We start from the raw sequence: 13,206 nt of genomic DNA on the forward strand, positions 1-13,206 counted from the left end.
CAAGATCAAAGTATCCTGTGCAAATTAAATGCCTTGCAAGGTACGAGTACAAGACTTTGTAGCAAGGTGCATGAAGGAAAAAAGAAAGGAAGTTCAAGGAGAGATGGGAGATGTAGTCAAGATGGAAATCCAGTCATTCTAAGCAGAACAGAAGCTAATGTTTAAAAATCACTTCAAGATATATCTAAGAGTTCAATACATAAGTAAAAAAACACAAACGTAAAATATCAGACTGGATGCAGAGATTCCAGGACATGGCTTGGTAAATGAGAGCAGAGGGGTTTCTAAAAACCATCGAAAAAGAGGCAGATTCACTTACTTCATAGAAGAAAATGAGGCTCATTGAGATATGGAGAGGGAGTCAAGATATATACCTCAATGAATCCTAGGAGCATGCCCAAACTCACCCTCTAGAGACGAATAGAGCAGTTTTAACCTCGCTGTAGCTATGCACAAGGTTTAAAACTAGAAACTCCATCATGCAATCCAGGGACTAGCTACTATGGACGACATCAGTGCCCAATGGTAGATGTAGACCCCTATTATAAACGCATTCTCACACATATCCACATATCTCAAAACCGACACAGACATTGAGATATGGAAGATGGAGATTCAGTTACCACCCATTGCACCTAAACAAACATAACCATATGAAATTTCCTGCGGAGAGAAAAAATGGACAAAATGGCACAGCCGTATATATCTTTAAAAATCTAGTTATGCCCCTGATTTCCAAAACAGCACCCTTTTTTTTGCATCCCCTGCAAGGCATTCTAAAATGGCCTCAAACTTTTTTGTTGCAAGCCTGCTCTTTGAGCCCCAAATGAGTCAAGGCAGGAGATTCGATGGATGCAACAATAAAGGAGACTGCCTTGCAGAAGAAACATGCCTTGGAGTGCTTCCATGTGTCAGGGGGTTCCACCGTATGCACGATCACTCTTTTGGGACCTATTTCAGATTTCAAAAGATCTGACAGCAATGTAAACAAACATTGGTCTAAATCCTGGATTTTGGTTGATTCTGAGGCTTGATATTTCATTCACGCTTCCATACATACACTATACAAGCGGGAAGACTTAGCCTTTTCTTTAATATTACTGTTCTTAATGTTGCTAGCTGCGATCAAGGCCCCCTTCAGATTGCAAGGAAAAAGAGACCTTGATCCTCACTAGCTGCCCCAAATGGCTGAATATAAATTGGGGCAAGCAGCTCCACAAGCTAGTACTGTGCTGGTCCAAGCTGAATTAACTGAGAGGAAGATTTCATCAGAAATGAGGTCCTCATTTTATAGCAATCATGGCCCTCATGTAAATTTCCTTAGTCAAATCTTGGTGTTTCTTGCAGAACTAGTTAAAGTGACATGTGGCACATGGATAGGGTGTCTCCTGATTTCCATGTTGAATTTCATTGCTGTTTTGTCTGTGGCCAATCATGAAGATGAGAGACATGCCCTGACCTTACTAAATTCAAAAACTCCACCTGCATACTGTTCTTGTCACACAGAGCTGGAATTGTCACCATAACAAGTCCAGCTAGCTCTAGGTTAACAATAGCACAACACAGAAGTAGCCATGCTGCTACATCCAGACAAGCATGAGTTTAGAAAAAAGGACACATCCAGTCCAAATTGATGAGCCTTTACCACCTGATATGTTCAATGGGCACAGGTAAGGTCACCTCAAAAGATAGAAAGACAAATAACAGGACTCCAAGCATGTCCCACTACCCGAGGTCACCCTAAGGTACAAGAGGAGGAAAGGAATTCAACCCGTGGTACAAGAGGAGAAAAATGTGCAGAGGAGGAGCAGAAATCCATCCATGAGGCCAAATAAACCTAATAAGATGGCATAACATGGTTTGAGTTCAAAGAAGGAACCCATTAGCACCTAGAACTTGGAAGATAGGGAAATCCGTGCATGAATGCTCAAAACGTGTCGAGGGTCCGACATAATCGGTTCTTCCTTTTCTATCAATTGTCCCCCCCAAAAAAGGTCTTATGACTGAGCTTAAACTATTTTCCTATTTTAATAATCTCACTCGCTCTTCTTATGTGGTTTCACTCTCCCCGCTTTTACCATACAAAGAGTGATCTCTTTCCCTAAAATTACCTTTCCATCTCTTTTTCTCTTCCTTGCATGTGCTCTTGTTTTACTCCTCCATTATAAAAAGTGACTTCACCTGTCTTAGTGTAGAGAGTCGTTGGCGCTCCAACTCCAATTGTTGCTTCAAGGATGCTTGTTCCTACACAGAAAAATAAACCAGTGAGCAAAGCAAGAACAATGTCTATTCATGTACACATACAAGTTCATTATCATTGGAAAGCCAAAAGTGATTTTGAAGTTTACATACTGAAGTTTTGCATATAAAACTGCCCAAAACATAGACAAAAATAGTCATTCTATCAAATCTTTCGAAAACCCAGATTTGAAGCCTTCATACATGATTTTTCTTTCAAACGCTCCCTATTTTCATTATGGAAATCCCTCTATTCCTCTCCACCATTAACTAGAACATTAGCTCCCATAGAAGCAACCACCCTTGATGTCATCAAGTTAATAATTAGTCTTAGTTAGTGGAGGCTACATTAGCTCCCATAGAAGCAACTACCCTTGATGTCATCGAGTTAATAATTAGTCTTAGTAAGTTAGTGGATGCTACATTCGGTTATAGAAATCATACTCCTAGAAGGGGCACTCAACATGTAAAAGTCCTATGTCCCCTCCTATAACTCAAATCTTACTTGCAAACTTGTTACTCCATGAAAAAGGTGTGTATGCGCACGCGTGCATGGGCGCACACACATATGGCATCTAGGTTATCCATTGGACTGGATGGTCACTCGTCACCAACAAGCAGATTGGGTACTTGAAAAGCTTAAAAAGAAGCTGGAATATTGGAACTTAGTGTTGGAAAGGTCACCTCCCCATCTGTAAGCCCCCAAATGAGGAGAGCGTGGGGGAGGGAGACCTAGGGCAGAAGATGCCTTGAGAAGAGAGAGAGAGGGGGCTGCCACATGGGCAGCACCTCACAAGAGAAGAAGGCTGCAACAAATGGAGCGAATTACAGTGCAGATGGCGGGGACAGCAAGCCCTAGATCTGACCTGGCAGGGCATGATGACATCAGCAGTGTACGGCGCTGCACACGTGGCTGGAGAGAACCTGGTAGAGGGCAGAACCAGCAGGCCTGGTGGAGCAGCAAATGGGGCTGACAGTGGGCAGTGGCATGCCTTATGTAGGCTGGGCCCTTGCCTAGATTGGAGGGCCAAAAGACCTAAAAGTGTGGGCCAAAGGGCCCTAGTTTTGGAGCCCTTAAAGGGCTGGTTTTGGGGCAGACTGGTCGGCCCAAACAGACCAGCCAGTCAGCCCATTCAGGGCAGGCTGGTCGGTTACTTCAAGGGGCCCTTGGGGGCCTATAAAAGCAGAGGCCACAGGCCTCATTTCATATCCAGCAGTGCAGCTTCCAGCAGAGCAGAAAGGAGCAGCAGAGCACAGCCCTTGGGGCCTACATCCAGAAGCTGAAGGAGTACCAGTGTTGCTGCAGACTTAGCTCAAGTGTGAGGCTGAGACTTTGGCTGTCTTCTAGGGCAGCAAGGAGCTGAGGTCAAAGGACGGAGAGTCCACATAAGCTCGAGGTGGAGCACGCGGGCTCGAATCTAGAGATAGCCAGCAGATAGGAGAAGGACCTTGTGGTAAGATCAGAGGACCACACCATTGCTAGGACTCTGGATCTATCTCTCTTGTATTGTGTCCATAGTTTTGGACGGAAATATATATTTTGGTTGTTTCTCTATCTGGCCGGTTCATTGTCTTTTGATGAGTCTACAAATCTATGTGACGCACATTAAGTAAAGAAGTTTGTCCACATCACACTGTGTGAGCTCCTGGGCATTACTATAAGTCTTCCGCTGTGCGTACCCTCTGTTGGGTATTTTCTAACACTTAGCCACCTGGCCACTACATGTTCACCTCCATATTGTAACATACAGTTCTTCTTGCCTCTGATGATTTTCATTGTGCGTACTATAAGTCTTCCATTGTGCGTACCCTCTGTTGGGTATTTTCTAACATGGTATCAGAGCCCAAGTAGGAGGCTCACAGGTGTGGGAGCCTGAAGGCAGGGACCTTGCTGAAGGACGACCCTGATTCAAAAGCTCCTGGGAATCGACTTCCACGATTGGAGGATTGTGCCCTTGCGAGAAGGAGGGTGACTCAGGTTCAGTCAGGTGCGTTCAGAGTTCTGGTCTACTAAAATTGAGTTTGGTTGACTTTGCTGTGTGGTATAAACAGCAGAGATGTCGACCTCAACAGCCTCTTCAGCCCCTACTCTCCCTTCCTCCTCCCCCAGTTTTCTCTCATTCACTATCCCTAACTTTGGAGAGTCTGGGAAACTAGACGGGACCAACTACCCGATCTGGAAAGTGAAGATCCAGAGTCATTTAGTGGCTCGGAAGTTGTGGAAGCTGACCACGGGAGTGGAGGCGAAGCCGAAGGACTTAGTGGATAGGCAAGGGAAGATATTCATGGTAGTAGACAGAGAGGAGCTCGAAGCTTGGGAAGACAGAGATGCCCATGCCCTGGCAATAATCATAGGGACTACGGCGGACTCCGTTCTTCCACATATCCAGTTGGCCGAGACGTTAGTAGAGGCGTGGGCCACCCTGAAGGATCTATACGAGAAGGATAACACCTTCCAGATTTTGCTTCTTCAGCATCAACTCTACAATCTTGATATGGAAGAAGGAGATACGGTACATAGCCATTTGACAAAGGCCAAGGTGGTGAGGGATCAGCTGGCAGCAGTTGGTCAGAAGACAGACTCATGCCATTTGGCCTTGATGGTACTGAGGAGACTACCTCGGAGTTTCAAGAGCTTTGTTACGATTGTGACAGCAAGACAGAGGACCAAACCTTTGACATTTGAGGAGTTGGCTCCATTATTGCTACAGGAGGAAGCTCGGGAGAAGCTCTACAACGAGGACAAAGACGACAAGGCAATGATGGCGAAGGATTCTGCTAGCAAAGGAAAGGGCAAGCCTAACAGTGGTAAGTCCAAGAAAGATGACTCTGATGACGAGGGGACTTCTAAAAGGAAGCAGAAGAAGAAGTGCTTCTACTGTGATACGCCAGAATATTTTGCAAAGGATTGCAGAAAGAAAAAGACGGATCCGAAAAACAAAAAGGAGTCTGACTCAGATTCAGAGCGAGAGGCCAAAGCAAATGTGGTAATCAAAGAGTTGTTCCTGGTGACATCACCGAGTGTTACCGAGGTCAGATATGTTGATCCAAAAATCACAGTAAGGATGTCCGACATAGAGATGTGGGTCGACGAGGAGTCAGATGCCTTTGTGAAGGTGAAGGACAGCATGGAGTGCTTGGTACCTTCCAGGTGTGGGGCTGTCGACACTGACACGAGGGTGGATTCCATGGAGGACCCTGGGGTCTCATGGTCAGATGGATGCTGGAGTTCAGAAGGGGACAATACAGGATTACACAGGCTCTTGGTGGGTGCCTCATTGAGGTACAAGGTTTGCTTTCCACGCAAACACACAGGCACTACAACAGTCTGGTATGCATTTGATATTTTGCATTTGAGCCTTTATAGCATGCTGTGGAGAGAATCTGCTCTTCATTTGTCTCAAGAGATACGAGATTGGAAGGAATTGGCCTTCTTCGAAGGCAGAAGGGGAAGTATTGGTGCTTATTCAAATCTCGGATGCAGATTGCTAGAAGGTGATGGACAAAGAGTACTGAAGCCAGAAGGGTACCTGCTTGAGAACTCAGCGAGAGTTCATGGTCCAGGTTATCTGGAAATATTGATTGGTTGCAGACCTTGCCAAAGGAAGGACGGGTTGAAACAAACCCTCAGAGCATGGTGCGTGGAAGACTCCACGTTGTTCACTCATTATGAGGGGGACAACTAGAAGATCGTGACGGCTGGGTTGCTTGAGTTCAAAAGCGGGAACGTGACTGAAGGAGGTGGTGCCAGGAGGTACTACCAAAGATGGGCCTGTGTACCAGGATGGTATGCGGAAGCGGAACCAAACCTGGTGGAGCAAGAGCCACTGGATGAAAAGCCAGGAAAAGATTTTGACACCAAAAGGTTCCAGAGGACTACGACCAGGGAGTTACTGGAGCATCGTCATCGACGTGTTGGCATTGGGCCGAGATGTGTCAGTGAGAGGAGAGCGTGGGGGAGGGAGACCTAGGGCAGAAGATGCCCAGAGAAGAGAGAGAGAGGGGGCTGCCACATGGGCAGCATCTCACAAGAGAAGAAGGCTGCAACAGATGGCGCGAATTACAGTGCAGATGGCAGGGACAGCAAGCCCTAGATCTGACCTGGCAAGGCACCATGACATCAGCAGTGTACGGCGCTGCACACGTGGCTGGAGAGAACCTGGCAGAGGGCAGAACCAGCAGGCCTGGTGGAGCAGCAAATAAGGCTGACAGTGGGCAGTGGCATGCCTTATATAGGCTGGGCCCTTGCCTAGATTAGAGGGCCAAAAGCCCTAAAAGTGTGGGCCAAAGGGCCCTAGTTTTGGAGCCCTTAAAGGGCTGGTTTTGGGGCAGACTGGTCGGCCCAAACAGACCAGCCAGTTGGCCCATTTAGGGCTGGCTGGTCGGTTACTTCAAGGGGCCCTTGGGGGCCTATAAAAGCAGAGGCCACAGGCCTCATTTCATATCCAGCAGTGCAGCTTCCAGCAGAGCAGAAAGGAGCAGCAGAGCACAGCCCTTGGGGCCTACATCCAGAAGCTGAAGGAGTACCAGTGTTGCTGCAGACTTAGCTCAAGTGTGAGGCTGAGACTTTGGCTGTCTTCTAGGGCAGCAAGGAGCTGAGGTCAAAGGACGGAGAGTCCACATAAGCTCGAGGTGGAGCACGCGGGCTCGAATCTAGAGATAGCCAGCAGATAGGAGAAGGACCTTGTGGTAAGATCAGAGGACCACACCATTGCTGGGACTCTAGATCTCTCTCTCTTGTATTGTGTCCATAGTTTTGGACGGAAATATATATTTTGGTTGTTTCTCTATCTGGCCGGTTCATTGTCTATTGATGAGTCTGCAAATCTATGTGACGCACATTAAGTAAAGAAGTTTGTAATTCCACACCCCACATCACATTGTGTGAGCTCCTGGGCATTACTATAAGTCTTCCGCTATGCGTACCCTCTGTTGGGTATTTTCTAACACTTAGCCACCTGGCCACTACATGTTCACCTCCATATTGTAACATATAGTTCTTCTTGCCTCTGATGATGTTTGGTAAGAAGGATATTCAATCTTTTATGTCCACTCTTATGAAGACTTTCAGGCGCTTCAAGCATGGCTGTAAGAGCCTTAGATTACTTTATGGAGCCCCTCTGTTCGCCAAAAATGCATAGTGGTCTGAATATTTTAATTATTGGCATTGATATTTTGGCACATAAGGGAAAAGATGATGCTGGAATTTCTGCAGGGTAATCATCCTTGGGTTGCTATGATGCATCACTTGATTTCACAGTTGACTACTTCTACTTTTGTGCACTGGCATCCAAATCAATGGGACTTTATTTTGGGGCACATTGATGGCAGAAATAAGGGTTGCCCTTTTGTCTCTACAATGCTTTTAGATTGGAAACAAATTCTCTCTCATCTCAAATGGCAAGGCCACACCTCCCTGGAAGGAAATTCTTTGCATGCTGAAAGTCTGCAATGGTCATAGATGTTTGATCCTCGCCTTGCAAGAACCCAAGCACTCTTCTTTCATTTCATCCGAAGGGATACAGTTGGTGGGTGATGTGCTACGTTGATCTTTTTTGCATTGGCAGTTAGATAGTATGGTTTGGGGCTGCATTACAGATTTTGGCATTCTCTTTCAGGGACTCCTCTACAATGGCAAGTTTGTACGGGTCTTGATGCCTCCACCCTGGATTTCAGATTGGGGAAACCAGATTTGATCTATGAAACACCGTGCTAAGTGGTAGTGCAAAAGATTCCAAACACACACACACACACACAAAGAAAGAAAGATATATCAACATCTTCAGAAGCCCTCATGGGACTATGAGACAAAGCGCACACATCAAAAAGGGTAAACACCAACATCAGTTATAGACTGAGAGTCTCTTGGAAATGCATATACCACTCCCAAAGTTATTGCAGATTAGCTACATCGTACTAAGTAAGATAATCGACCTGTATTACATCAGCTTAAAAACTGAGAGTCCTCAGGTTTGGATTTAAAGTCTTTGATAAGAGCTTTTCCATCTCTGTAGACAGCCCATTTTCCTCTTTGTGAACACCCTTCACTTTGTTCAACTCTGTGGACTTCACCTTGAGCTGAATTGGGGTGAGCTCCTTTGATATCCATACCTTGGTACCTCTCAACTTATTTGTTTGCATAAGAATCTTGGTTCTTGCCTTCTTGTCATTGAGCACCACTTTAGCTTGTATCCCAATAGGAGCCACAATGGTTATGTCCCTTACGTCCCACTCAATCTGAGGGGTTGCTGCTATGATGTTATCAATTTTTTCTGCCAGGCTCCCTTCATGCCAAACTTCAGGTAGTCCTCCAATGCGTAGGCATTGAGCATTAGCAGCCCTTTTTTGCTGCTCTTGTACCTCTCCATATACTTCAGTTTTGTTGATTTTATTGCCCATTGTTGATGAGATTCCCTCTTTTATCAACTTGACCTGAGTGGTAACCATGTCTTGGACTTTGGTTACCAATTGTGGCGCAGGTGCTACATCCCTGTGTATTTGTAGTACTTCTTGTATGATTTCTTGCTTGTCATTGTTCTCCATCTCCTTTACTTTTTTCCCAAGAGCTACAGCAATACGTCTGAGCTCCATTACTTCCTGTTGTAAAAAGTATATATGCTCCTGTGGGTCTGAGCTAATCCTCTGCTTGTAATGCAATGTGTATGGGCTGGGTGATGCTGCGATGTCAGAGTGGGAGGGTTTACTAATAGAGGTTGTGACAAAGGTCTTCACCTTTGGGAGCTCCATGGCAGCTAAGCTCAGCCTGGGGCTGAGGATAGGCTGCTCTTGTGCCTCTCCTAGGCTGGTGACCTGCGAACAAAAACTGACCCCCTCTCGCAAGACATAAACTTGAGTCGCCGCTTGGCCTGACCTTGGTGCTGCCAGGGGACCTGACGTTTACGCTAAGTTGTTGTTGTACTGACGCCACTGCCGCAACCTAGCCCTGGGAACCTGTCATCCATGTATCCACTTGCTTCGTACTATTTCTTTTTGTTTTTCAATAGTATGCTTATTAAGAAATGAAATGTTTTCCTACTGTTCAGTTACTTCAGTTACAGACAATGGGGACTAGGTCTAGCATTTGAGGGTGGACCCCCTTGCTTGGGGTTATGGGCATTAGTGACCCACAAGAGTGATGGCCTCTCTTTGAGAGGGACAACTCGAAACCACACCCCACCTGAGTACTAAAACATGGGACCAATCAAATGCATAGATTGCATACTGACCTAGGAACCATTCAAGAGAATGTTCCCTGAGCTTTGGGTGTGGGCCTAGCAGCATGCCAAGAGTAATGGAGATACAAGATAAGACGACAAACAAATGTGAATCGCAATGCTACTATGGCTAGTGATCAAGCATTTGCTGCCCATCATAAACACAAAGGTAAAGGCAAGGTTTCAGCTGGAAAGCCCTCTCATTCCCATGCTGATCATTCACATGGTGCCTCTTCTTCAAGGGATAACAAAAAGAAGAAGAGATGTAACTATTGCAGGGAACCTGGGCGTGATATTTCTGAATGCAGGAAGCGCATAGCATCTGAAAAGTAAAAGAAAGAGTCTGATCTTGCAGTATCTGGTTCTTCTAGTGTAGAAGATCAACATGAGTCCACTAATTTTGCACAACACCACCATTGGGCTTTCTTGGTTACATGTCAGTATAATCCTGATGGTCATGATGCTTGTATGGCAGTTTCAGATGTTCGTGATGCCTGGTTCTTTGATAGTGGTGCTAGCAAGCACATCACTTCCTGCAGGAAGTTAAACCACTCATTGGAGCTTACATCTAAGGGGGAAGTGTCACATCTAAGTGGCCTGCATGCATGGCAAGTGGCAGGGCATGCAGGCCAAGTGTCTAGCCCCAAATCTAGTAGATTTGGGGCAGGTTGTGGGCTGTCCTCTTTGGGACTGCAGCCCACCAAAATACTGTGATAAGTGTTCACCTTCCACTCTAAGACTGGGGGGGGGCTGAGCCTATAAAAGAAGGCCTCTCCCCTTCAATTCCTATAAGATGCCTTGCCTCTCAACATCATACTTCGTGTACCGCTCAATGACATCCATCCACCCATCATGCACCTCCTTATCACCATCTGGATTTCTCTCTCTCCATATAGGATGGAGAACAAAAGCTGCTGCCTGTAAAGGAGAGTGCATCATATCCCACCTATTAACACACAAGGCTCTGACATCAACCAACTTGGAGGAGTCTATGCCATCTATAGTCCTTCCACATAGATCCACTCCAGAGGCGATCGAATGATGACCAAAAGGCGGAACCATTTGGCGCTGTGGCACCATCTCAGAAAAATTCGTCACTTTTCTTCTCCCTCCTTTTGGTTGATGCAACAGAACCTCTCCACCTTCTTGGGTGCAGCTAGCTTCTCCCCAGGCCATTCTCTCACCTCAACAGCACTTTCTCTCTCTACAGCAACACACACTCTCTCTACAGTTCTAGCCCCACCTCTCCAAAAATCTGCTCCCTCTCAGCTCTTCTGAAACAGCAGCATCATCCTCTCTCCTTCTCCTAGCCTGGCACAGCCACAGCCCCTTTCTTGTGAGAGATTGGAGAGAGAGAGAGGAGAGCAAGAGAGTGAGAGCTTGAGCGCTGAGTTGCAATAGAAGAGTGTGTAACAGTACAACTCAAAGAGTGAGAGATAAGGTTTTGTCCTAGTGACAAAACCTTAGTAGTCACTAACCATAGTTAGTAAACTAACTGCGGTTAGGGGAAAAAACCTCTTAAAGAGGGAAAAGTTCCCCTAACTAGCTTATTAAATTACATTGGCCACTACTGAATTATATCTTTAATTCTAACACCCCCCTGCAGTGCCAATGTCATGTACAAGGCTGATCAATCACCAAACGGATATAAGTTCAGGGCACTGCGAAATGCCTCAAACTTTTCACGTGGTAGTGCTTTGGTGAAAATATCTGCAACGTTGTCATGTGTGGACACAAAGATCATACTGATCTCTCCTGCATTCAACTTCTCTCTGACGTAGTGATAGTGAACCTCAATGTGCTTCGTGCGAGCATGAAACACTGGATTCTTTGCCACTGCAATGGCACTCTGACTATCAGTGAGAATTGGAGAAGGACCCTCCAAAGACAAATGAAGATCAGCAAATGGACGTCGCAGCCAGACACATTCAACTGTTGCTATGAAAGCTGCCCTATACTCAGCTTCACATGATGAGGTAGCCACTATAGATTGGTTCTTGCTCAGCCAAGAAATGCAAGATTTACCCAAAAAGAAACAATTGCCACTAGTGGACTGCCTAGTGTCATAATCACAAGCCCAATCTGAATCACTGTAGGCATGCATCTGCCAAGTCACCCCCCCTGGGAAATAGCAAGCCAAAAGACTTCGTGCCCTGCAAATAACAGAAGATGCGCTTAACTACCTGCCAACGCATAGTTTTTGGGCTGTGCATGTACCTGCTTACCTGAGACACTGCAAATTGAATATCACGTCTAGTGTTGCAGAGATATATGAGGCATCCAACAGCCTGACTGTAAAGTGTGGCATCAACTAATTCTCCTGAATCATGCATTGTGAGTTTCAGCCCCGGCTCCATGGGAGTGACTATGGGCTTACAATCATGCAAGTTAAATCTGTCCAAGAGTTTCTGCACATACTTGGACTGAGACATAACAGTGCCACGTCTCTCATGAGAGAACTGGATCCCCAAATAAAAGTGAAGCAGCCCCAAATCTGACATGTCAAAGTTGGTCTGCAAATCAGCTTTGAAATCTGCAATTTTGTCTTCATTGGACCCTGTGAGCAGTAAGTCATCAACATAAAGAAGGATGACTAAAATTTCCCCCCCCATCCATCTTGATGTAAAGGGTGCTCTCAGTAGGACTCCTGGCTGGTCAAAAAGGCATGAATCTTGGCATACCATGCACGAGGGGCCTGTTTCAGCCCATACAAAGCTTTGTGTAGCTTGCATACCTGAAGTGCATTTGCTGTAATTTCAAAGCCTGGAGGTTGTTTCACATACACCTCTTCCAGCAAGTCTCCATTTAAGAAGGCTGTTTTTATGTCCAACTGATGAACATTCCACTCAAAATGTGCAGCCATTGCAATAACTGATCGGATGGTGGTCGGGATGTAGGAGCGAATGTCTCATAATCTATGCCCTTTTTCTGAGCATAGCCTTTAGCAACCAGCCTTGCCTTGTATCTGTCAATGGAGCCATCTGGCTTCCGTTTGACCTTGAAAACCCATCGTGTGCCAATGACATGTTTACCTGGTGGCAAGTCTACAACATCCCAAGTCTGATTTTTTTCAATGGACTGCAACTCATCGTGCATGGCATTCATCCAATGCACATTGTCCTTTGCCTCTTCGAATGTGGCAGGCTCCTCATCAAGAAGAGTACCTATATGCTGATTCCACTGAATTAGCACCTTCCATGTGCCTTGCTGCACTGCGAGTCCTACCAGGTAACGGAGCATCAATTTTACTTTCCCTGAGAGTCTGTAACAGCCAGTTTGGGACTGTTTTTGCTGCATGTATGTCTGCAATTTCTTGCTACACCACCTGTTCCACTGCCTGTGGAGGTGGCAAGACATCCTGTGGCGGAACTAAAGCATCGGGAGGTGGCTGTAAATTATGATTTGCATCAGAAATATCAACAGGGGAACCCAAGGCAATGGGTAGCAACCCCTCAAAGACATCCTCTGAAGAAGAAGGCATTTGAAATTCAGCCTGAGTGTGAGCTGAATTTTCCGCAAATATCACATCTCTACTGACAATGATCTTGCGTGTAGCAGGATTGTAGAGACGGTACCCCTTGCTTTCTGCACTGTACCCAACAAATATGCACTTAATGGCTTTATCTGACAACTTGTGCCTAAATTCAACTGGCACATGAGCATAAGCAAGGCATCCAAAGACTCGGAAATTATCCACTGAAGGCTTTCTCCCATTCCAGACCTCATAGGGAGTTTTTGTTTTTAAAGCCTTAGT

General features: G+C 45.8%; 1 protein-coding gene across 2 annotated transcripts in view; it reads right to left on the reverse strand.

The window, feature by feature from the left end:
- LOC147884277 (uncharacterized) overlaps positions 1-13,206 on the reverse strand; it is a 67,002-nt gene that overhangs the window by 2,386 nt on the left and 51,410 nt on the right. For both annotated transcript variants that reach the window (XM_087398444.1, XM_087398443.1), the window contains exon 4: positions 2,182-2,244. In XM_087398444.1, the coding sequence (XP_087254570.1) occupies positions 2,182-2,244 (63 nt within the window). The remainder of the gene's footprint in view (positions 1-2,181; positions 2,245-13,206) is intronic.

Source organism: Dipteris shenzhenensis, chromosome 27 (genome assembly GCF_047967505.1).
Source record: "Dipteris shenzhenensis isolate YYH24624 ecotype China chromosome 27, Dip_SZ_1.0, whole genome shotgun sequence".
Lineage (NCBI taxonomy): Eukaryota > Viridiplantae > Streptophyta > Polypodiopsida > Gleicheniales > Dipteridaceae > Dipteris > Dipteris shenzhenensis.